The sequence below is a fragment of the Dromiciops gliroides genome, chromosome 6, assembly GCF_019393635.1.
Source record: "Dromiciops gliroides isolate mDroGli1 chromosome 6, mDroGli1.pri, whole genome shotgun sequence".
Lineage (NCBI taxonomy): Eukaryota > Metazoa > Chordata > Mammalia > Microbiotheria > Microbiotheriidae > Dromiciops > Dromiciops gliroides.
Window position 1 is genome coordinate 127,136,059 of NC_057866.1, and position 22,348 is coordinate 127,158,406.

At 36.6% G+C, this 22,348-nt stretch overlaps 2 protein-coding genes across 4 annotated transcripts in view; one reads left to right on the forward strand and one right to left on the reverse strand.

Annotated features, from left to right (window-relative positions):
* PPAT (phosphoribosyl pyrophosphate amidotransferase) overlaps nt 1–22,348 on the reverse strand; it is a 50,208-nt gene that overhangs the window by 14,614 nt on the left and 13,246 nt on the right. The gene's annotated exons all lie outside the window — the stretch shown is intronic.
* The window catches only part of PAICS (phosphoribosylaminoimidazole carboxylase and phosphoribosylaminoimidazolesuccinocarboxamide synthase), a 47,825-nt gene continuing 32,426 nt past the window's right edge, over nt 6,950–22,348 (forward strand). Inside the window, 5 exon segments of the mRNA XM_043970723.1 lie at nt 6,950–7,374; nt 9,287–9,375; nt 15,850–15,924; nt 19,451–19,852; nt 20,883–20,942. Coding sequence (XP_043826658.1) covers nt 19,588–19,852; nt 20,883–20,942 — 325 coding nt within the window. The 5' untranslated portion in view covers nt 6,950–7,374; nt 9,287–9,375; nt 15,850–15,924; nt 19,451–19,587.

Below are 22,348 nucleotides of genomic sequence, written 5' to 3' on the forward strand. Positions count from 1 at the left end.
TATTAGACTTATCACAGCCCTACTGTGATCTTGAGAGCCCAAGAGTATGGTTTTTCATCTCTTTATTCCCAGTGCTTAGCACAAGGGTTTATATAATAGTGTGTACATAACAGGAATCTAACAAATATTTATTAAAATGAAGCCTAAAAGGAGGCAGCTAGGTGGCGCAGTGGATAGAGTACCGGCCCTGGAGTCAGGAGGACCCGAGTTCAAATCCGGCCTCAGACACTTGACACTAGCTGTGTGACCCTGGGCAAGTCACTTAACCTTCACTGCCCGCCCCCCAAAAATGAAACTTAAAAAACACAGTTGTTGTCCACATAAAACTTCAGTCTGACAGAAGGCTCAATTTATTGAAAAGCTGGCTGGTTGGCTTTCTGATCTAAGTTTATTTTCCAAATGTATATAAATTACTCAGCTTCTTCTGCTAAATATTTTAACTGAATATTTCCCACCAACTTTATTAACAACTGCTTGCTCAATTATAATTATATATGTTAAAATTACCATCTGTCCTTTCTATCATGGTATAACAGAAAGGGTACTAGAGTATGAAGAATTGTGGCTCAAGATACTTACCAGCTATGGGGTTGTGGCCAAGTCACTTTCTATCTATCCAAGACTGGGATAACATCTACACTATTTATCTCATATGGTTGTGAGCAAACATTCTGTAAACTATAAAGCACTATATTTATCATTAGAAAAATTATGTTAAAGTCAATGGTCAAACTGGTATCACTGGGATCCGGATGTAAAGGTGCCTTTTACTTCATCTTTAGGATTTTAGTGAATTTTGTTGGGTAAAACAGTATAGTATGTAAGAAACAGCTAAAAAAAAAAATTAATGCTTGATTATGCTTTTTTAATGGAGTGTAGATTATCCCTCTTGCAGATACCCAGAAGACTAATCATCATTTAGTCTTGCTCCTTTAATCACAAAGCCTGCTTATTTGGCAGTTTCTCAAGTTACACCCTTCAGGCAGCTTGAACCAGTTAAACTAGATCCTTTCAGCTCTGTGGAGCTTATTGACAACCAGTCGTCTGGTGTCCTAGGAAACAAAATCTTGGCTAGAAATAGTGAATCATTTCCAGGTCACTTTCAACATGGAGAGTGGAGCAGGAAAGCACTGGACTGAAGAGGAGGTAAAGGCTTTGCTAACTGTCTGGTCGGAAAAAAATATAAAGAAGCAACTTTATGGAACACTAAGAAATAAAGGAATATTCCTTTACATCGCCAGAAGACTTCAGGAAAAGGGCATTTCAGAGACTGGAAACAGTGTCGGGCAAAGTATAAAAACCTGAAGTATGAATAGCAGGATGGTAAAATATGCCCACAACTCCGGGGATTGTCTCTAAAACTATGAAGTTCTTTTGTGAGCTGGATGCAATATTACAACATGAACCTGTCTCACAATTAACAGAGGATGAAGAGAGCAGGTACCTGGCAACTGAGACTGGGCTGGACATAAGTACAACCCCATAAAACAAAGGGTAAAAATATTAAAGTATTCCTTCTATGTTTTATTTCTAATAATTTACTAGAATACAGGGCTTTAAGTATGTTGATACATACATAGCTTAGGAAGCAAGAGTAAAAACCTAAAAAAACCTCATTTAATGCTCTGCAGTTAAAAAGCACCATAATAATCTGTTTGTTAAAACATCATAACCTCATTATAATGACACGAACTGCTCCTTGAGTATTTGTCAGAAATGTATCATTTAAAGTCTGGATTGAACCCTGAATTAGGCACAGCATTTTTTCCCCAGCTTTTCAAAAAGCTACAAAAACTGGTAAAAAAATTTTACAACTCAAATCAGGAGTTGTTTTTTTTCACAATAGGCAAAAAAAAAAAAAACCCGTAAAGTGATGGGTTTTCTATTCAGGCCATAGTTTAATCAGCCATAAAATGAAAGCAGTGACTAGATCTCTTGATTTTAGATTTTTCTAGGGTCTCTTCCAACTGAACTATTCTGCTCTATTTTAAGATTTTAATCTAAATTACCTTAAATTGAACAATAAAAATCATTATGAAACTACACAATGTTATTTGCCATTTATTGTACTTTCTACTACTTACTGTAGTGCTAAAAGTGACTGATTTAGGAATGAGGTAAAAAAAAAGGGGGGGGGGTAAAATGAGATGTGTTTTCTCCTGTACTGCTTTGGGGTACTGGTAAATTAGATCCTTCACCCATGTACCCTGCAGGGTCTGTCTGTTCAAGGCACATTAACGCTTAACATTATCAGGAAGATGGGAGTAGGCAAAGGAAAAAAAAATTGTGATACATGAATACATGGCAGAGTATTTGCTTTATTCACATACACTGTCTCTGTTGGTAATGACAAATCAATCCAATACATGTAGGACTACAAGTGGAAGACCCTGTCTTCTTCCCACCCTACCTCCAAACTAATTTTTTAAGTTTTTCATTTCAACAGTGTTCAATGGGGATGAGTGAATTTGATTCACATTAATGCCAATTTCCAAACACCCCAGTCACTGACAAGTCTCTCAGCAGACTACATGGAGCAGCTCCTTACCATCAAGGGATCCCTTTTCCCAGTTTTTCCCCTTTGCCATCATTCCTTAGGGACAATCCTAGGAACTTTTTCTGAGGATGATTCTGATGAACAAAAAGGGAAAAATAAAGGGTGGAGAGTAGAAGGAGAATGGATACTTTACAGAGGATACGCCCCTTCTATTAGCGGAAGGATTCTTCTTTGCAAAGGGTTGTTTCACTCAGAAAATATCCAGGCACTGTAACCCAATTAGCTTCACAGCTTCCTATTGTTGAGAAGTAATAAAGTGGCCACATTGAGAAGTAATAAAGTGGCCACAATTTTTTTTGCTCCTTTCCCGTTTTGCCCTCCTTTTTCAAAAGATGGTAGCTCTGAAAGTCTGGCCATATTTTTGATGTTCCAAGACCCTTACACAGGCATAGCAACTATATCCAAAATTTTGCAGTCTTTCAAACCTGCCCTTCAAAAGGAGAAAATATAAACATCACCTATAAAGGGAAAGGTAATGGATTCTGACTCCAAAACCCTCTTTGGTCAATAAGGCACTTTATCACCTCTATAACTTGCCAGGAAGCTTCCAATTCCTTGATTCTTTTCCCACAATGGTAAATCAAATCATACACAGAACTGTAACAAACTACCCTCAACTTTGTCTACTGCCTTGCTCTTCTTCTAGTAAATGTTACTAAATGCCTTCTTCTATAGCTAGTTATTATTCCTTTCTCCAAACAGGTACTTTAATTTTTTAATTTATAAACTTGATAACAAAAAATAAATCCAATAAAAAATACAAAATAAGCAAATAGTATATAAAGATCATAGCACTTGACAAAGTACAAATAAAAGAATTAAACAAGTAAAACAAGGCTTTTGTTCTACCTGTGGTTTCACTACTAAGCTAAGCACTTAGCCTAGCTTCTCTAGGCCTTAAGCTTCATTACCTGAAAAAATAAGGGCTTTGGACAAGATGATCCCTAAGTTTCTGTCCAGCTTCAAGTTCTGATGTGACTTTTTTGTATTAATATTAAACTTTGGGGGCATCTAGGTGGCACAGTAGATAGAGCAAAGGCCCAGGAGTCAAGAGGACCTGAGTTCACATCCTGCCTCATACACTTAACACTTACTAGCTATGTGACCCTGGGCAAGCCACTTAACCTCAATTGCCTCACCAAAAATAAATAAATAAATAAACTTTTATAAGAGTCAGTAACTAAGAATGAACTAGCTTTTACAACTAATGCAAAGTTTGACCACTACTATCCTAAGTGACCAACTGTGTGTGATCTGGAAGGGAATGGGGGAAAGGGTGTCCTTTTCAACTCAGAGTTTTTTCTCATTGGTAAAAGGACAGATATGGTGCCCAGGGTCATCTCATTGCTACAAAGCAGTTTTGTTTTTTGTCTTCTACCACACTTTAAAAAAATGAAGCAATGGGGCAGCTAGGTGGCGCAGTGGATAAAAAAGCACTGGCCTTGGATCTTCAGGAGGACCCGAGTTCAAATGTGGACCTCCGACACTTGAAATTTACTAGCTGTGTGACCCTGGGCAAGTCACTTAACCCCAATTGCCTCACCCCCCCCCCAAAAAAAAAATCATTAAAAAAAAAAAAGAAGCTATGATCAAGAGTGTAGAACTTGTCCAAAGAGTTTGCTGATATCAATAAAATGTCTATGGCTATTAAGAACAGATAAGTGGGGGCAGGCTAGGTGGCACAGTGGATAGAGCACTGGCCCTGGATTTCAGGAGTACCTGAGTTCAAATCCAGCCTCAGACACGGAACACTTACTAGCTGTGTGACCCTGGGCAAGTCACTTAACCCCAATTGCCTCAGGGAAAAAAAAAAAGAAACAGATAAGCGATATTAAATAGCTGGCCACAGTCAAAAGAATCAGGGTTTTAAATGAAGCAAGGTGAGTCAAAGGAAAAAGTTTGAATAAGGGTTTTTGTACTTCAAACTAAGACTCAAGGTATGCAATAAGAATTTGAGCTAGGAAGAAAGGTACCAAATTATACCTCATGTATTTATTTCTAAAAGGTTGCTTAATATAGAATAGTATTCTAAAGAAATGTTAAATTAAATAAGCAACACTATTTCCTAGGTTAGATTTTATCTGCAATAAACAATGACTATATTTTGCATTTTTTGGGTTAGTAATAACAAAAAAAAAGTAATTAACCATTAAAAGCCTTCTTCCATACCATAATGCTATTCCCAAATAGAGATGCTATTCAGTAGCTGTCCTACTCTTATAAAGCCATGTTCATACCAAGTATTCCTGATATTAAACAATTTTATCTCTACGTTACTATATTCAACTGGAATTGAAGTTTAAGTTCCTTAACAAAATGACCAATGGACCAAACAATCATTCAGTAATTGAAACCTTTTCCAGGAACCTAGCAATGAAAAAAAAATGTTATAAATTATATAATATTTATACTAATGGATAATTATAATTCAAATGTGATGAAATAAATGAATGAAAATAAATCTCCCACCTTTATTTTAGCTTCTGAGACACACTAGCTAGTCATGTACCCTCTCTCAGTGATCCATTAACTCACCAACACCCTCCACCAATGAAATCACAGGGCCATTAAAAAACAGAATAAGGGACAGCTAGGTGGTGCAGTGGATAAGCACCGACCCTGAATTCAGGAGACCTGAATTCAAAATCTGGCCTCAGAACTGGACACTTACTAGCTGTGTGACCCTGGGCAAGTCACTTAACCCTCATTGCCCTAAAAAAAACCAAAACCCCACCAAGTAGCTCATATACTACATTTATGATTCAACTTCAAATGCCAATTTTAATGAAACCTCTAGAGTTTGTTTGATCCTTTGGTTTTTTTCTGTCAATTTGCTTTGATGATCTAGCATTACCCTCCTTGATAACTGAACAATTCACATCCTGTGCCATACTTTATAAAAAGCCACATTACACAACAATGAAAATTAGGTCACTATTACAAAGACGCCCAGCCAAGAGTTCCTTTAAAAAAATCCTTTTGGGGGCAGCTAGGTGTGCGCAGTAGATAAAGCAAGGGTCCTGGATTCAGGAGGACCTGAGTTCAATATGGGGCCTCAGACACTTGACACTTACTAGCTGTGCTGACCCTGGGCAAGTCACTTAAAGTGTACGATATCACACAGTTGCTATTTAAATCACCAACATCTACTTCACCATTATCTATTTATTCACAGGTCTGATACATTCAAATGTACTACTCCTGCTTTCCTCTGTTTATTGCCAAATGGAAACTTTGTTCTTCCTTCAGGTGAAATGCCAGTTGCACTAGAAGATGATGAGGATATTCCAAGGGATCCTGTTACTTTTATTTCTCATGTCAGACCAATGGAACTAGGTATAGTGAAAAAGAGGAAGGAAGGAAGGGAAGGAAGAAAGAAAGAAAGAAAGAACAATGGGAAAAAGTGAGCCAGCTTTATAAATATGAAAAATGGGATACATGTGAAGGGAATTTCTTTTCTTTTTTAGGGAAGCAATTGGGGTTAAGCGAATGTGCCCAGGGTCACACAGCTAGTAAGTGTCAAGTGTATAAGGCCGAATTTGAAATCAGGTCCTCCTGACTCCAGGGGCCGGTTGCCCTTATCCACACTGCGCCACCTAGCTGCCCCAGGCGAAGGAATTTCTACCCAGAAGTAGGGAGAATAACTCCTCTTTCCAATACTAAGACTAAAAGTAGAAAGATGCCCCTTACTCTCTGTAGTATAAAAGCTAACAATAAAAGAGCCTGAATTTCTCCACGATGGTTAGGGGGGAAAAAAAAGAGGCGTTGGAATTTTGACGGCTTTCCAAAGGCATAAAACCTGGAAGGAGAATGTCAGGAGGAATGGGATGTGAGAATTAGGTTTAGTGAGACATTTCCATAAGCAATGATGTAGATTTTTTCCTATAAATATGGTTGCTAACTGTTGTCCTTCATTCTCAAAGAGGACCATGACATCTGGGAGGTGATGTCATGACTTGCAATGAACTGGATTTAAGTGAGGGAGGACTATGCAAGGTCACCAATGGTCACTCTCTCCTCTGGAGCCATCTGGGTCCAGAGGCAAGATATATATCAGGACAACTGGAGATTGCCCCAGATGCAATGGGAGACCTTGGCCTTTTAAGCTAAAGTCATGCTGCAAAGATGTGCACTCATCTTTTCTAGAAAGACAATGGGTCTCGACTATAAAGGAACCATGAGATCATAGAGAAAAAATTTGACAAATGTTGGTCATCATGCTCAACTTAATAAATTCAAGCAGTGACATGATAAGAACAGCTTTACCAGTTAATGTTTTACTTTCCTTTTATCATTTTCTGGGGGAAATATGATTAAGCTGTTCTACTTCCAAATAAAAATATTTTCCTTACTGAATTTTTTCCACTTTTTAATCCCACCTGATACAGGTAAATCAACATCAATACTGGATCTTCTAATAATCCAACATTTATTCCAGTGTAGCAAATGAAGGAGGAAAACACTGGACTATAAATGAAGTCAGGGCTCTAATAGGCATTTGGTCAGACAAAAACATTCAAAAACAACTGGAGGGAACCATGAGAAATAAAAGAATATTTGAACAAATTGCTGCCAAACTTCAGAAATTTGGCATAGACAGAGACTGGAAGCAGTGTAGAACAAAATATAAAACCTGAAACACGAATATAAGATAGTAAAAAATTCTCAAGACCTGGGAACAACTAAAAGCATGAAATTTTTCAAGGAGTTGGATGCTATTCTGGACATACTACAGAAACAATCACAAAAACTAGAAAACAAAGGAAGACAAAGACCTACGATAGAGACAGATATGAAAATGGAAATGGACAACAGAGGTAGGTATTAAAGCATGCTAATATTTTGTTTTATACAAAGTGAAAATCATGCAAGATGTATAAAGGAAATAATTAGGCTCTGAGAACAGCTAGGGGCACAGTGGATAAGCACAGGCCTGGATTCAGGAGGACCCAAGTCCAAATCTGGCCTCAGACACTTGACACTTACTAGCTGTGTGACCCTGGGCAAGTCACTTAACCCCCATTGCCCTGAAAAAACAACACAAACAAACAAAACAACCAAAAACAATCATTTTGGAAATAAGATAATTCTTTTAAGTCAGATGTAAGATATAAAGATGTCTATCTGGAAAAGTAGATTTTATACTGAACAAGTGAGGAAGATGTTGAACACACAGGTAAGTTGTGAACAGAATCAATGTGGTGCTAGTGCTACTGCTGCTATTCAAGTGACTAAAATTCTGGTCTTTGCCACAATACTATCACCAAATTTCTGATGTCAACTTCTTAGTCCTATAAAATAACAATAATAATATTCTGTAAAGAGGTGTTTTATTGTCCCTGTTTTGACAGATAAAAACTGAGGTTAACAGGTTTAAATGACTTGGCAAGTCATTCAGTTTGTGTTGGTGTTGGTATAGGAAATGTTGTTCTATTAAGTCAGGTGCTCCTTCCACTGTACACCCAAGACTGCCCACAGTCAGGTTTAGATCATCTTTAAAGTTCTGTTATCAAAATCCTGAGTCACTGACTCAGACACTACTTAGGTCTAAGTTAGGCAAAGCAGAAACTGAAAAACGGGGTATGAAAAAGGAATTTGGGAAACAATTATGGATCAAAATAAGAAATTTCAATTACAAGTAATTATAAAGGGGCAGCTAGGTGGCACAGTTGATAGAGCACTGGCCTTGGATTCAGGAAGGACCTGAGTTCAAATCCAGCCTCAGACACTTGACACTTACTAGCTGTGTGACCCTGGCAAGTCACTTAACCCAACTGCCTCACCAAAAACAAACAAAAACAAAACAAAACGAAACAAAAACAAAACAAAAACGAAACGAAAAACCAAACAAGTAATTATAAAGTTCTTGAAAACTTAGGTATGTGGAAAAGGGACACCTCTCTATGCCTCATAGAATGGGAAGAGTTGCAGTACCTTTGAAAAGTATGATGAGTTTTGGGTCAAATAACATACAAATACAACGCAAGCATTCTACCCAACCTTCTGACAGAGGTCATGAAGATAAAGAATGAAACCTATTTTGGGACATGAACGATACAATAATTTGGTTTGTTTGTCTATATGTTACAATATTGTTTTTCTTTTTATTTTTAAATTGGTGGGGTGAAAGAGAATTTTGTTATTTTTAAATTTAAGATGACTTGATTTTTTTCACAAGTTTATAATGAAAATTTAAGATGACTTGATTTTTTTCACAAGTTGATAATGTGATAACTTAAATACATTAAGGGTAATAACCACAATATTCATATCAAACATATTCTAAAGGGGAAAAACTGACTTAGAAAATGTTCTTTAAAATGCATGAACATATCTGTTTCTTCTTTAACAACATGACTAATGTGGAAATGTGTTTCACACGATTGCAAATGTATAACCTATATCAGATTGCTTGCTGTCTTGGGGAAAAGGGATGGGAGGAAGAAAAAAAACTCAAAATCTTATTTAAAAAATAAATGCTGGGCAGCTAGGTGGAGCAGTGGATACAGCACCAGCCCTGGAGTCAGGAGTACCCGAGTTTCAAATCCGGCCTCCGACACTTGAAACTTACTAGCTGTGTGACCCTGGGCAAGTCACTTAACCCCAACTGCCTCACTTAAAAAAAAAAATAAATGCTAAAAAACTGTCGTTACATGTAATTGGGGAAAATAAAATACTATTTAGAAAAGTAAAAAGATGCATAAACATATGTAAATTATGTTTATACAGTCATTTCTGGAGATGTAGTTTGAAGACTCAGTTTAGCAACAAGTCTGAAGACGTAGAAGAAACATCTGTAAAAGGAAATCATGATAAAGGTAAAAGGGTTTTTTTTTTCCTATTTAATTCCAAATTTGTGATATGATTTATACATATTTAAAATTCTCAAAAGAATACAGTAACAAAGTCACACAGGATGACCAATCTAGTCTAACCTCCTCATTAACATTGAGGTAACTTGAGGCCCAGAGCTAAGTGACTTATCTATGAAAATTTGCAGAGGTGGAAGTCAAACCTAGATCAACAAAATCACCACCCTGCTTCCCTTCACCTTGACTACAAATAGAAAGTAAGCAATGTTTACCAACTTGTATATCTATTTTAGAAGATCATTTGGGGCAGAATTTGTAGTAAGCTCATTGGATTTGTTATCGGAGGGCTTGGGTTCAAATCTTGGCTCTGCTGCTTCACTTACTTTGGTCTAACCTGGGGGTCCCCAGTGTCCTCATGTGTACAAGGAGGGAGTTCCATGGTATGGTTTGAAAACCTTTCCCTGGTGTAAATATATGATCACAATCTTGTGAGGTCTGCCTACAATCTCAGGGCACACCACGGGGGGCAAAATACACAACACCTTACCTTTTCTGACAATCAACAACTTCAACCACCTGGAACAAAGTCCCAAACCCACACCCCTCAAAAAGTCTCTAAGAAATTACCTGCCAAAAATATTTTATAGGCGAAGCAGTATATCACCTCAGAGCCACATGTACTGAACTTCGAAGTTTTAAAGTATAAAACTGAAGCTACTAAACTAACCAGCTTTGTTTTATCTAGTTTTCCCTAATCATTTCCTGGTTCAGGAAGATAACATAATGGGAGTTCAGTGGAGAGAAGTGGGAAAGACTAACAAAAAGACATTAGCAAAAGAACTATTAACTAAAAAACAGCAGCGTTGGGAGAATTCAGTGAAAAGTCAAAGTAATATGTGTTTTATAAAAATTGCATTATATCACTAATTCATAATGACCTTGAGTAAAGAACAAAAGTTTAAAAATGTCCAATATATATAGTTAAACCTCAGCTATTTAGAAATTCTACCTAGAAGAGAACCCCTCATTTCCCAATGATACCAGTTAAGTGAAATGATAACCCCACACATGTACACACACAAAAGAGGCTGCATTAGTCTGTTCTTTTGAGATCACTGATTGTACTAATATTTAAAACCTATACATAAGTATGTGCTGCAATAACTTTCACAATTCTGTAACTTCTAAGCATCAATGATGTGATGTTTAAATCTAATGTGTATCCTCACCTGCCCCCCCCCCCCGTTTTGGGGGAAACTAGCTAAATGTAGTATAGTGAAAGTAGCACTGAACTTAAGCCAGAAGACCTTGAGTGCAAGTCTCAACTTTGCCACTTACCTCTGGGACCTTGAGTAAGTCACTTAACACAGAGGCGTCAATCTGGCATCTCTCAAACTCTCCAATGAAACAATTAAATCAAAATGTAACTGGGTGGGGGTTGGGGGGAGGGGGGTAAATGAGAAACAATTAACAAAATAAAAATATGGTACAACAGATAGGTTAATTTGTAGTTTCCTCCATCAATATGCAGCCATAGGGATTCTCTTCTATTTAAGTTTGTCAACTGACTTAAAATCTCTGAGCCTCAGTACTTCCTTCCACCATAAGGCAATCATACTTGCTATGGCCTACTTCCAAAAATAGTTGTGATAATCAAATGTTTTAACATGCAGATGAGCACTTGCAAGCACAAATTGCTTTATACATATAAGGAATTATATTTTGGTCATTCCTAAAAAAGCCATTCTACATTCCGTATTTAACCTCCTAAAAAGCAAACTATAACTTCTGCTCTTAGAATTTTGCTGCAGAAACACCTATCTTATTGGCCAATATTGTTCTAAAAAATGTTAATAAAAGGATCACTAAAAGGGCCCTTACAAACCATCTAATCCAACCCTCTCCATTTCACCAATGAGAAAACTGAGACCCACAGAAAGTGACTTCCCAAGGTCTCAAGATAGTGGCAGAAGTAGGTTTTTGGTCCACATATATAAAAATCTACCTTCATATGTATTACCTTCCACTCTTCAACAACAGGAGTCAACAAACAATCCACTCTATTCAAAGAATGAAAGAATCAGGTAGCTAGTTAACAACATAAAGAGAAGAGATTCTACAGTGAGTTGTGCAGGTTTACCCCTATGAGATATGAGATGGAGAGAGATCTCAGAAAGGGATTTCAATTTCAATTTTACATAAAAGATAATCCATAATTCCTTTTAGTAGCTCAGAGAACAAAGTAACATTCCAATCTATCCCCTCCCTCCATATACCTGGAGTTCTTAACCTTTTTTTTGTCATAGGCTCCTTTGGTATCCTGGAGCTTTTCTCAGAGTGACATTTTTGAATGAATAAAATACATAGGTTTACAAAGGAAACCAACTATAGTGATATTTACAAAAAATATTTTTAAAACCCCACCAAGTTCAGAGAAGCTTTGCTCTATATGATCATTTCAATGTGATGTTAAGACATTGTAAGGAAAGCAAAAAGAGTATTCTTTTTCCTGCCAACTGGTGCCAGAAGGCATCGTTGTTTATAAAACAAAGGTAAAAACCTCTCTTCCCAAACAGGAGAAAGGGTCAAGTGCCCAAATCCCTTAAGTATGTAGCAGCTTTACCTGCGCTGTGGAGCCTGCTCTGGAGTCAGGAAGACCTATATGCCAGAGGCACATACACTAGCTATCACCCCTAAAGGCAAATCATCCTAAGCTCTCAGTATAAACAAGCATTCTAAAACTATAGTGGGGAAAGGGGAAGGATGCTAGATTTGAAATCATAGGATCTGGGTTCAAATCAGCTCTGACACTACTTGTATGACATTGGTCAAAACCTCCTGACCTGGTTCCTAAATTGCAAAATGAGAGGCCTATATTAGGTGACCTTGAAGATCCCTTCTATTTATGATCTAAGTTCCAGGAAATTTATTCTGCACTGGTAGAGGTAATTTCCATATGGGAATTTCTTAACCAATGAAATAATTGATGTGAATACCCCGCCCCCCCAAAAAAAACTGGGTATAAACATGTTGTATAAACAAAAAGACAACCTGTATTAGAGTTACAATAGCCTTAGTCTTCAAAAGTAACTTACTCCAAGATTACTGCTAGTAAGATCCATGGTTCCCTCCTCACAAAATTGATTTACAAAGCAGTTAACCCTCATCACTTATGTGGTCCCTTCATTTTCCTCCACTCTCACCTTGTTGGGTTCACCTCATGTATGGCATTCCTCATTATAAAACATAATAATTTAATGATTATAATAATAAATTCCTATTCAGTACTTCAACCAAACTACCTATCTGCTCTCTGAACTCACCCTCTAATCTCACTGGTTCTATTTTTTCAGTCTCTCTTCCTCCCAGTGGGTACCTACTGACCAATTCTCTCTCCTTCAAAACCAACTCAAATTTTACCTCCTGCAGGAAGCCTTCCTTCATCCACTGCTCAGAAATCTCACCTAACATTTTACTTTCTCTTTCCAGAACTATATCATTCTACGGTGCATATTGTGGTTACAGTCAGGGATGCTGTCTTAAATGCTTTTGCATTTCCCTATCCCTTAATATAACACTTGTTGCCTTGCACAGAGTAAGCACTTCATGTCTGCCATATATCTATTTAACCATGCCAACCCAAATAGCTATTTTGATAACAGCTTTATGTCAGCCCTTACCATTATTTTAACATACTAATTTGATAATCATGAAAAACCCAAGAGGTAGTTAAATGCAAGTCTTATTCCCATTTAAAAGCAAAGAAACTAAGGCTAACAGAGTTCAAGTAACTGGCCCAAAGATTACAAGGCTAATATGGGGCAGAAGCAAGACTTGAATTCTTCTGGCTCCCCATTTGGGTGTCCCTCTCCCTGAACCCAGGTGCTTCTCATATATGATAATTTGGTCTATATTTATTTTCCCATTCAATAAACACTTACTAAACACCTACAGAATGCAGAACAGATGTAGCAACATTTTACCTTTAAGTTTCAAGAATTTTAGTCCCATCCTCCAAGGCAGCACTGTTTTCTTGCTATGTTACTCTCTAGTATTTCCTACTCCAGTCAAAATCTTAGACTGAACTTCCATATTGACTCAGACTCCCAAAAAGTACCATGCCATGACTATGGTCAACTTTGTCATCTAACCATCTAACCACAAGTTTTCATTTTAATAAATGAAAATTTTAAAATAAACTAGAACAGGCCACAAATTCCAAACCATTCAAATGAAGGAACAGCTCATTCCTAAAATTCTAATCCTTCCACCAGCTACGTGAAAAAATTTGCCTCAAATCACTTGCAGCAAGGAATGACATTCTATGATCTGTCCTAAATGTCCTTATCATATATTACTAATCCATAAAGAATAGAAAAATGGTTAAAACCTACCCAATAATCAAGGGAAGCTGTTTTACAGTTGGTGCTTTTACTTGTAAGTAAGTAAAAAAATTACTTACTCTGAAATGTAGCATATTTTCTTTATTTTCCCACTGATCACCCAGTACAAGTAGGAGAGAAGCAAAACAGCCAAGCAGGAAAAAAGAGGATAGAAGAGCACCTGCTAACCTTAAAAAAAGAGACATTTGACAAGCCCATCCTCTGTCCTAAGTGAAGGACAGAGAGAAAGAAACTAACAGAACTCCCCTCTACTATCAAGGAACAATTTTTTCTGATATAGCATTTAGGGGCTCTCTCGCTATTCTGTGCAAGTTTTCTATTAAGGGAAATATAATCACCTTAAAGGGAACCCGCTCTTGTATGTTAGACATACTTCAATAATGGCAGAAAATGAAGAAATATATTCAGATCAACTACATTTCAGTCATTAAAACAGGCTTAATGGTCTGTGAACTGTTAAAAAATTATTTTTGATAACTGGCAAAATTGTTGATTTCTTTTGTAATCTGTATTTTATTTTATGCATTTAAAAATATTATTTATAAAAACCTGCCAAAGGTTCCAGAAAATCATTACAGGTTTAGAAGACCTCCTTTAAAGGAACGGATAATTTCCCTCTTTTTTGTAAGTAGGTTTTTCAAAAGGAAACCCACTTATCAGTTTAGTAAGAACCATTCTAAGAGATGACAAGCAGAGGGCAGTAAAGTTCCAATGTAACATTTACTATCAACTACCTGTAAGGAATCAACTATTTCCTACATCATGTGGGACAAAAATAACAACCAACAAATTAATTTGCTTTCATTGTTTAGACTGAAAAGAATTTCATTTTCTTTAAAATAGAATACCTATATTTAAGTAAAAATAGTTTTAATTGAAGTGATCATTACCCTAATACAGATAAAGCTACATTTGGAATATAAAGCACTAATTGTTACACCATATAATTTGACAACACTGATTTTATTTTTATCTAGTTCAAATCAGATAAACCAGTTGAAACCGTTGAAGACCCAAGAGTTATACACATAAAAGAGAAAGTTTAGACACATGTAAGTTCAGAAAGTTAATGACAGGCAAGAATTCAATGCTAGAAACAATTCAGATGATTACAAACCAAAATGGTTAATAAAAGTCATTTAAACTAACTCAACTTTGTCTCCCTGTTTCCATTCCCTTTCCTCTCATATGGTCCATAGCTAGGAGATATCTGCTCCTCTGATTCCTACTTTTCATTCTGTATTCATCTTTCAGTATCTTCTTCCTAACTGTTGATTAAAAGTTACTAGGGGGCAGCTAGGTGGCGCAGTGGATAGAGCACGGGCCCTAGAGTCAGGAGTACCTGATTTCAAATCCGGCCTCAGACACTTTAACACTTACTAGCTGTGTGACCCCTGGGCAAGTCACTTAACCCCAATTGCCTCATTAAAAAAAAAGTTATTATAATATCCCCTTATATCAATGTACCAAAATCTATTTATTCAGCCACTCATTTGGGACTGTTTCTAGCTTTTTACAGGTTACAAATAATTCTGCTATGAACATACTTGAAGAAATAGTTCATTGATTGTTTAAATTCTTGAAAGGCTCTAGTGTGAAGCAGGAAGCCAGATGGGAAGAGCCTATTTCTTCAACCAGAAAAAGAGGTAAAGGTGAATGGCCTTTACTTAAAGAGTACTCAGAAGTCATTAGTGCAGGCTCAGAGACTACATAATCTTCCCTTTTCCTGATAGATCTTCCCAGGTTTTTCTCCCTCCCTTGTTGGTCACAAGAAAGGAATTGATTAGTATTTTTCATTTAGTAAAGATTCTGGCAGAGCCATTTCTACTGATTCTCATCTCACAGACAATTCTTAAACAAGTATTATTTTCCATCAGGATTTTAAACTGCTTAGATACCCAATTAAAAAGGAAACGAAAAGTTAAAATCCAATCTACTTTTAAAAGAGATGTCACTAGTATTTCTGCCCTTCCATTTAATTTAGCAGTTTTTGAAGTGGGACATTTGGATTCTGAATGGAGGAAATGAAATATGCCACACATGAATAAATTCACTATATTCAATTGTTTTCTTGCAGATGAAGACTCCTTAAGTACTACTTCAGAAGATCTGAGTGGCCCAATAGAAGAAACAGATGAACTAAATGGGCCAGGTATAGGATCTACTTTCATTATTTTTTTTCCCCACGGCAATGAGGGTTAAGTAACTTGCCCAAGGTCACACAAGTAGTACATGTCAAGGGTCCTGAAGCTGGATTTGAAATCAGGTCCTCCTGAATCCAGAGTCGGTACTTTATTATTATTAATATTATCTGGACAGTGGAAAAAAGGAAACCTATTCAATCACTAATCAATAGACATTTATTAAGTGCCTACTAGTTGCCAGGCACTGTGCTAAGTGCTAGGGATACAAGAAAGACAAGACAGTCCCTGTCTTCGAGGAGCTAACAAACTGATAGCCAAAAAAAAGAGGTGAGTGTTGTGTGTGTGTGTGTGTGTGGTTTATGTATAAACACGCACAAAGCAAGCTATCTACAGGATAAATAGGAAATAATTAACAGAAGTTTACCAGAATTAAGAGGGGTTGGATAAAGCTTTCTATAAAAGATGGGATTTTAGTTGGGACTTCAAAGGGAAGTCAGATGGCAGAGGAGGGAGAGCATTCCAGGCATGGGAGAGCCTGTTCACTCGTCAGAAGAGTACCAAATTTTCAATGTCAAACAGTCTTTTATATTTGATCTGGGAGGTGATAGAGTGCCAATGGAATTTATTTACTAGGAGAATGACCAGTACATTAAGTTTATGGCTAAATAGAGGATGGTAATAGAATGGGAGAGACTGTGAGGACAGGCTGACTTACAGCAGGCTATAGCACATCATCAAGGCATAAGATGATAAGGACCAGTACTAGAGAGGACATGATATTGACCTATGTTCAATATGTAGGAAATAGATAAATTATCTTAGTCAATTTACTAAAATGTTTCCTTGGCTTTTCTTAATACTCTAATGGTATAAAGAAACACTAGCATATGCAAAAAACTTTCCAAAAGAATGAACTATTCCAATTTTCTAACCAGAGCCAAGTGAAATAAAAGTTTAACTTATTCAGACCTTTGGAACAAGAGAAGTGGGGTTAAATGTTATGGTTTCAAAATGATAGATTTAAATACAAAATAAACAAGTGATTATGTAATGGCAGAATTAGACTGTATGCTAGAGTAGAAGTACAGCAAATTTTAAATTTCTTAAGACTAGTGACAAAAAAAAAAAGAAAAAGACTAAGGGGACAGAAGGACAGCTAGGTGGTGCAGTGGATAAGCACCAGCCCTGGATTCAGGAGGGCCCTGAGTTCAATCCAGTCTCAGACACTTGACACTAGCTTGTGTGACCCTGCAAGTCACTTAACCCTCATTGCCCCGCCCGCCCCAAGGTCCCCCCCCCAAAAAAAAGCAAGCAAGAAAGAAAAGATTTGATTACTCATTTGGCATTCAAAGCATCCAAAACTAAATGATAGATATTTGACAACTTTTCCCCAGTTTCTTCAAATGTTAGAAAAGTCTATAACTCAAAAGAAGAAATGGGGGGAGGAATGAAAAAAGTAGTATGTAAAGGCAATAAAGTCCAATGAACTGAAATATATTGGTAAAAAAAACACTTGGTCTTACTAGAGGAACATAGATTTAGAAGTACAAAGACAGTGTCATCTTGTTTCAGAGCTTCTAAACTGAGTCACACAGTAAAAAGATTATGTATACTTATTTTATATATCTATATACCTATAGTCATGTAAAATTTTCTTTGGGCCAAAAGGGGGTCATGAGTGGAAAAAGTTTAAGATGCCTTGATCTAGTTCAATCCCAGAGAAGTTTGAGTGACTTAAATTGTCCAAGGTCTCACAGGTAATTAATAAAGTATAGAGCTGGGATCTGAATTTATGAGTCCTGTAACAAAGAATAAATTCTCTTTCTACTGAATCACATTCCTTCTACAATCCAAGGAGCACTCTAGTTGTAATAAGAGAATGAATCTAGGAAGCTAAATGTAAGTAAAAAGCTTTTTTTCCCCAGGAATACTTCAAGGGATTCCTAAAAAAGATAAGTTGAGGGGAGAAGGGTAAATTATCACCAGTGGAATCTTTAAGTATATTCCCAAACTACTTCCTTTTTCATTTGCAAGCATGTGGACCAATGCACTCATATTCTGTGGCAGCTAGGGAGCATAATGTTAGACTTGGTCAGGAAGACCTGAATTCAAATCTGTCTTAGGAAAGTAGAAGTAGCTGTGTGACCCTGGATAATTCACCTAACCTCAGCCTCAGTTTCCTCATCTAAAAAGAGTGGGGATAAGAGCACCTGCCTCACAAAGTTTGTTGTGAAGATTAAATGAGATAATGCATGCTAAATCTTTTGCAAATTTTTACAGCCAATATAAATGTTAGCTGTCTCTTCCTCCACTCTTTCCTCACTAAGTATTTATCAAGTGTCTAGCTAATTTGAGTCATTATACTAGGCCCTCCCTGCCTCACTACCTTCTCCAACCAGAATATTTTCATATCAGAATTCTAATTATCCTAACAATGACTTAGTTTCTTTTAGACCAATTGTAGTAGAAAATGTGTGCTACTTGGTGTGGAGTTTATGCGGCCAGACTGAGTTTCATGGAGGCACATGGTCACAGACTACAGGCTGAAAAGAGCAGTTACCTAGTCCAACCCCTTCATTTACAGAGGAGAAACAATCTATAGACAGGCCAAGTGATGTACCTGAGGTCAAAGATAGTAAGAAAAACAAATGGCACCATCCTCCCCAGTGTCTCAGCACATTTTTACACATGTCTGGGTTGATAGTACTTTGACTATAGAACTGTAGATACAGAAATAGATTTTAAATCGAGGCTTTCTAACAATTAGAGCTATCCAACCAGATGCCTCAAAGTATTAGGCCTGATGCACCAAGTCACCAGAAGAGCTCAAGCAGGGGACTAGTCTTCAAGGTTCTAGTCCCAGCTTTGCCATTAACTCCATGACCACAAGTACTGATAACTTGCTTTATACCTCAAACTGTATAAGAAAGCTAAATCTAAATAGATGATTTAACTCAAACATTATGACTCATTCTAGTGATGTCAGGAGTGTATTAAGTAAGAAATTACCTGACAAGTGAAAATTAGATGACCATGAGAATATAAAGTTCTTGATCTAGATATTTCTGTTAGAAGCTGAACTTCCTAAAATAAATGCCTTCCAACAAAAAACTAAATTTTACTGAAACATTCCCAGGCCTCGGAAAGGAAGTCTCTTATATTCAATAGTTAAAAAGAACTTGTACTATCTTTGGAAAGTTTATAGTTAACAGAACTTCATAAAAATTACAAAGCTAATTTTGGAGCAGGTTCATATCAGTTCACATATTCCACAGTATTAAGTTCATGGTTGAATCATAATTTTAACCAAGTCAAATTGCTTTAGTATTATTGAACCTAATTTGACCTTGACTTAATCAAATCACATCAAAATAAATGAGTGTACCTACTATGCATAATATACTGTTTAGGACTATAAATATGAGCGATTATATAAGACAAGGTCCCTGTATGTAAGGAGCTAAATAAAATTTGAGATGCACTATTATCTTTTCTTTTTAATATGTCAATCATTTCTCTTTCCTTGATTTACAGATAATCACATCCCTTTAGAAGATGTGCATAATCATTTCAAGATCATCACAGTAAGTGATGCTGAAGCTGGAAAACACTGGTGCGATAATGAAGTCAGAGCACTGATACATATATGGTCAGATGAAAAAATAAGGCAGATGCTGGAAGGGGCAACAAGAAACAAAGAAATATTCGAGGAAATTGCTAGAAGGCTAATGCAGTTTGGAATAGATAGAGACTGGAAGCAGTGTCGTACAAAATATAAAAATTTAAAATATGAATATAGGGTGCTACAAAAGAAAACTAATCACCTTGATGATAACCCTAGAAGGAAAATGAGGTTTTATGAAGAAATTGATTGCATCCTAAGACAACAGACTCTTGGAAAATACAGCTGGAAAAAGAACACTAATCTTGAATCAGGTACTAAAATGTTAGTGACTTCCCTCTTCTCTTGGTTTTTTAAGTAACTACATTTTGTTTTCTTACCTTAGTAAAAAATAAATTTGATACTTACAATTGTTGTTTCATGTTTCAAAAATTCAATAATTAGTTCTCAATTTATTTGAATCAATTTCGACCTCATTCTCTAACCTTTCTCCTAGACCTGATTGAAAGTAGCATAACTGTTCTCTTTTTCCCTGGCCTACTTTTATTTCTTAGTGGAAATATATGACATTAAATGACAAAAAACAGACAGCAGGAAGTGATAAAGATCCTACTGGTCCATAAAGTGAATTGTACAGTACAAACTGTACAATCAACTCTAAGGGTTTACATTCAAGCACACTAAAATTTTTGGTTAGAATTTCCATAGTTTCACAATGGAATTAACCTGAGCTTCTAATAGTAATCAAGCATCTTCAATGACCTGTCCTAACATTTATCTTAACACTTTCTACCCTTCTCCCTTTGGTGCCCCTACTAATCCCCTTAATACCTTTTGCATCTATAAAATATTCCCTCGCTCATTGCAGAATACCACCATATATGTGCATATGTGTATGTATGTAAGTTTCTGTGCATTTTGTGCAGATTGTGTACACACACACACACACACACACACACCCCTCGATGAGAAAATACAACTCAGCTTTCTGAAAGTTACCCCTCAAAATCACTTTGTGCTGAACTACAGTCTGAAGACAGTGTGGCACCAGAAGCATTACCTAATACTTCATTTGCAATCATTGAAAAGTAAGCTTGAAAAGTATTCTAGGGGGCAGCTAGGTAGAGCAGTGGATAGAGCACCAACTCTGGAGTCAGGAGGACCTGAGTTCAAATCTGGTCTCAGACACTTAACACTTACTAGCTGTGTGACCCTGGGCAAGTCACTTAACCCCAATTGCCTCACCAAAAAAAAAAAAGAAAAGAAAAGTATTCTAGATAGTTTGTCATAAATCACTTATTTCTCTCTCTCTTCCCTTTCTCCACCATGCTTTTCTTTTTAAAGAATCAGCTGAGGGTCATGTGACGACTAAAGGATCTTTGAACAAGAGAAAAGCGTATGATGGTAAGAGTTTTAAAAATAACCAAGTTTTTGGTATGTTTTAAATTCAAACATAGCAGTTTCTAATGTTTTTGTCCTTTATATCTAAGATGCTTATTCAAGTCTATGAAAAATTAGACTAAATATAGTGTTTCCAAGCTTGGTCAAAAGCAATAGATACTGAGCATGGGGGGATGGCGCGGCTGCTTCACGAGAGCTTGCTAGAAACATAGTAGAACAGAGTGGGGTGATCGCCGCCGGTGTGTGCGGGACCCTCTACCCTGCTTCATTGGCTACTGTATTACTTTGACCGCAAGAGACGGAGTGTACCCCAACTTCAAGAACAGGCTTATGGACAGGGGAGAGATGTACATGTTTAGAGAGCAGAGACAACATTAGGGCTGAACAGAACAGACAAGATTTGCATTGTAATAAATGGAGACCCAAGTAGACAAAAATACAAATATCTGTTGCCATTTCATATTTGGAACAGGTATTCTTCCCTGAAACCATTATCTTGTATGAAACAGATCTAGGTCAACTGTAGTGCCCTATGTGCCACCTGTTCTCCAGTCAGTGGCCCTTAATAGTTTAACTTAAAAGTATTTTAAGTTCACTTAAAGATATTATTCTTTAAGTACAATGTTGCTATCTCTGTTATCAATTTATATCACTATTTTACATATTACATTATTAACTCAGAACAAGTAACACAGCTGCTACAGTTTTCATAAGCATACTACACTTGTATTTTACGCTTGTAAAATATATCTTCCAAGGAATGATTTCCTCACTTAGCCTATTTTTACTTTAACAGAGGGAAGAAAAAAAAGAGGACCCTACAAATAAACATAAGTCTTGTTCAACAGGTTCAGCAATACAAAAATGGCACAGGGAAGGATAGTATAAAATATATTAGGGGTTACAAAATGGAAGGTCAATCACTTGAAGTTATGGCAGCAGCCTGCACCTGAAATACAAATACTTCTTCCAGAAGAGTCAGAAAACACTGGACATGGCAAACACTAAGCATTATACTCCACCATCACAACCACCACCACCCACAAAAAAGTTGACTGTATCTTTGACAGTGTCAAACTATTATCAATGCACAGTCAAAACCAAGACCAAATTATAAGAAAAGATAGGACTTTTGGAGACTCCTGTAGTACTAATTCAGCCTCTTCCCCAAGGATAGTGGCAGCTGATTTTAACTTTTTCTTTTGTAATAAGGAAGGTTGATCAGGGAAATGAATTTTTTTTTAAAAAGGAATCCATAAAGCTTTTAAAATGCTATGCAAGATATATAACAGCTCACCTTCACAACACATCAAGGAGAGAAAAATCTGCAAAAGGCTTGACATGAGCACCAATTAAACCATATTATTCCAAGAACATGCATAAATTCAATTAGAAGAAAAAATAAAAAC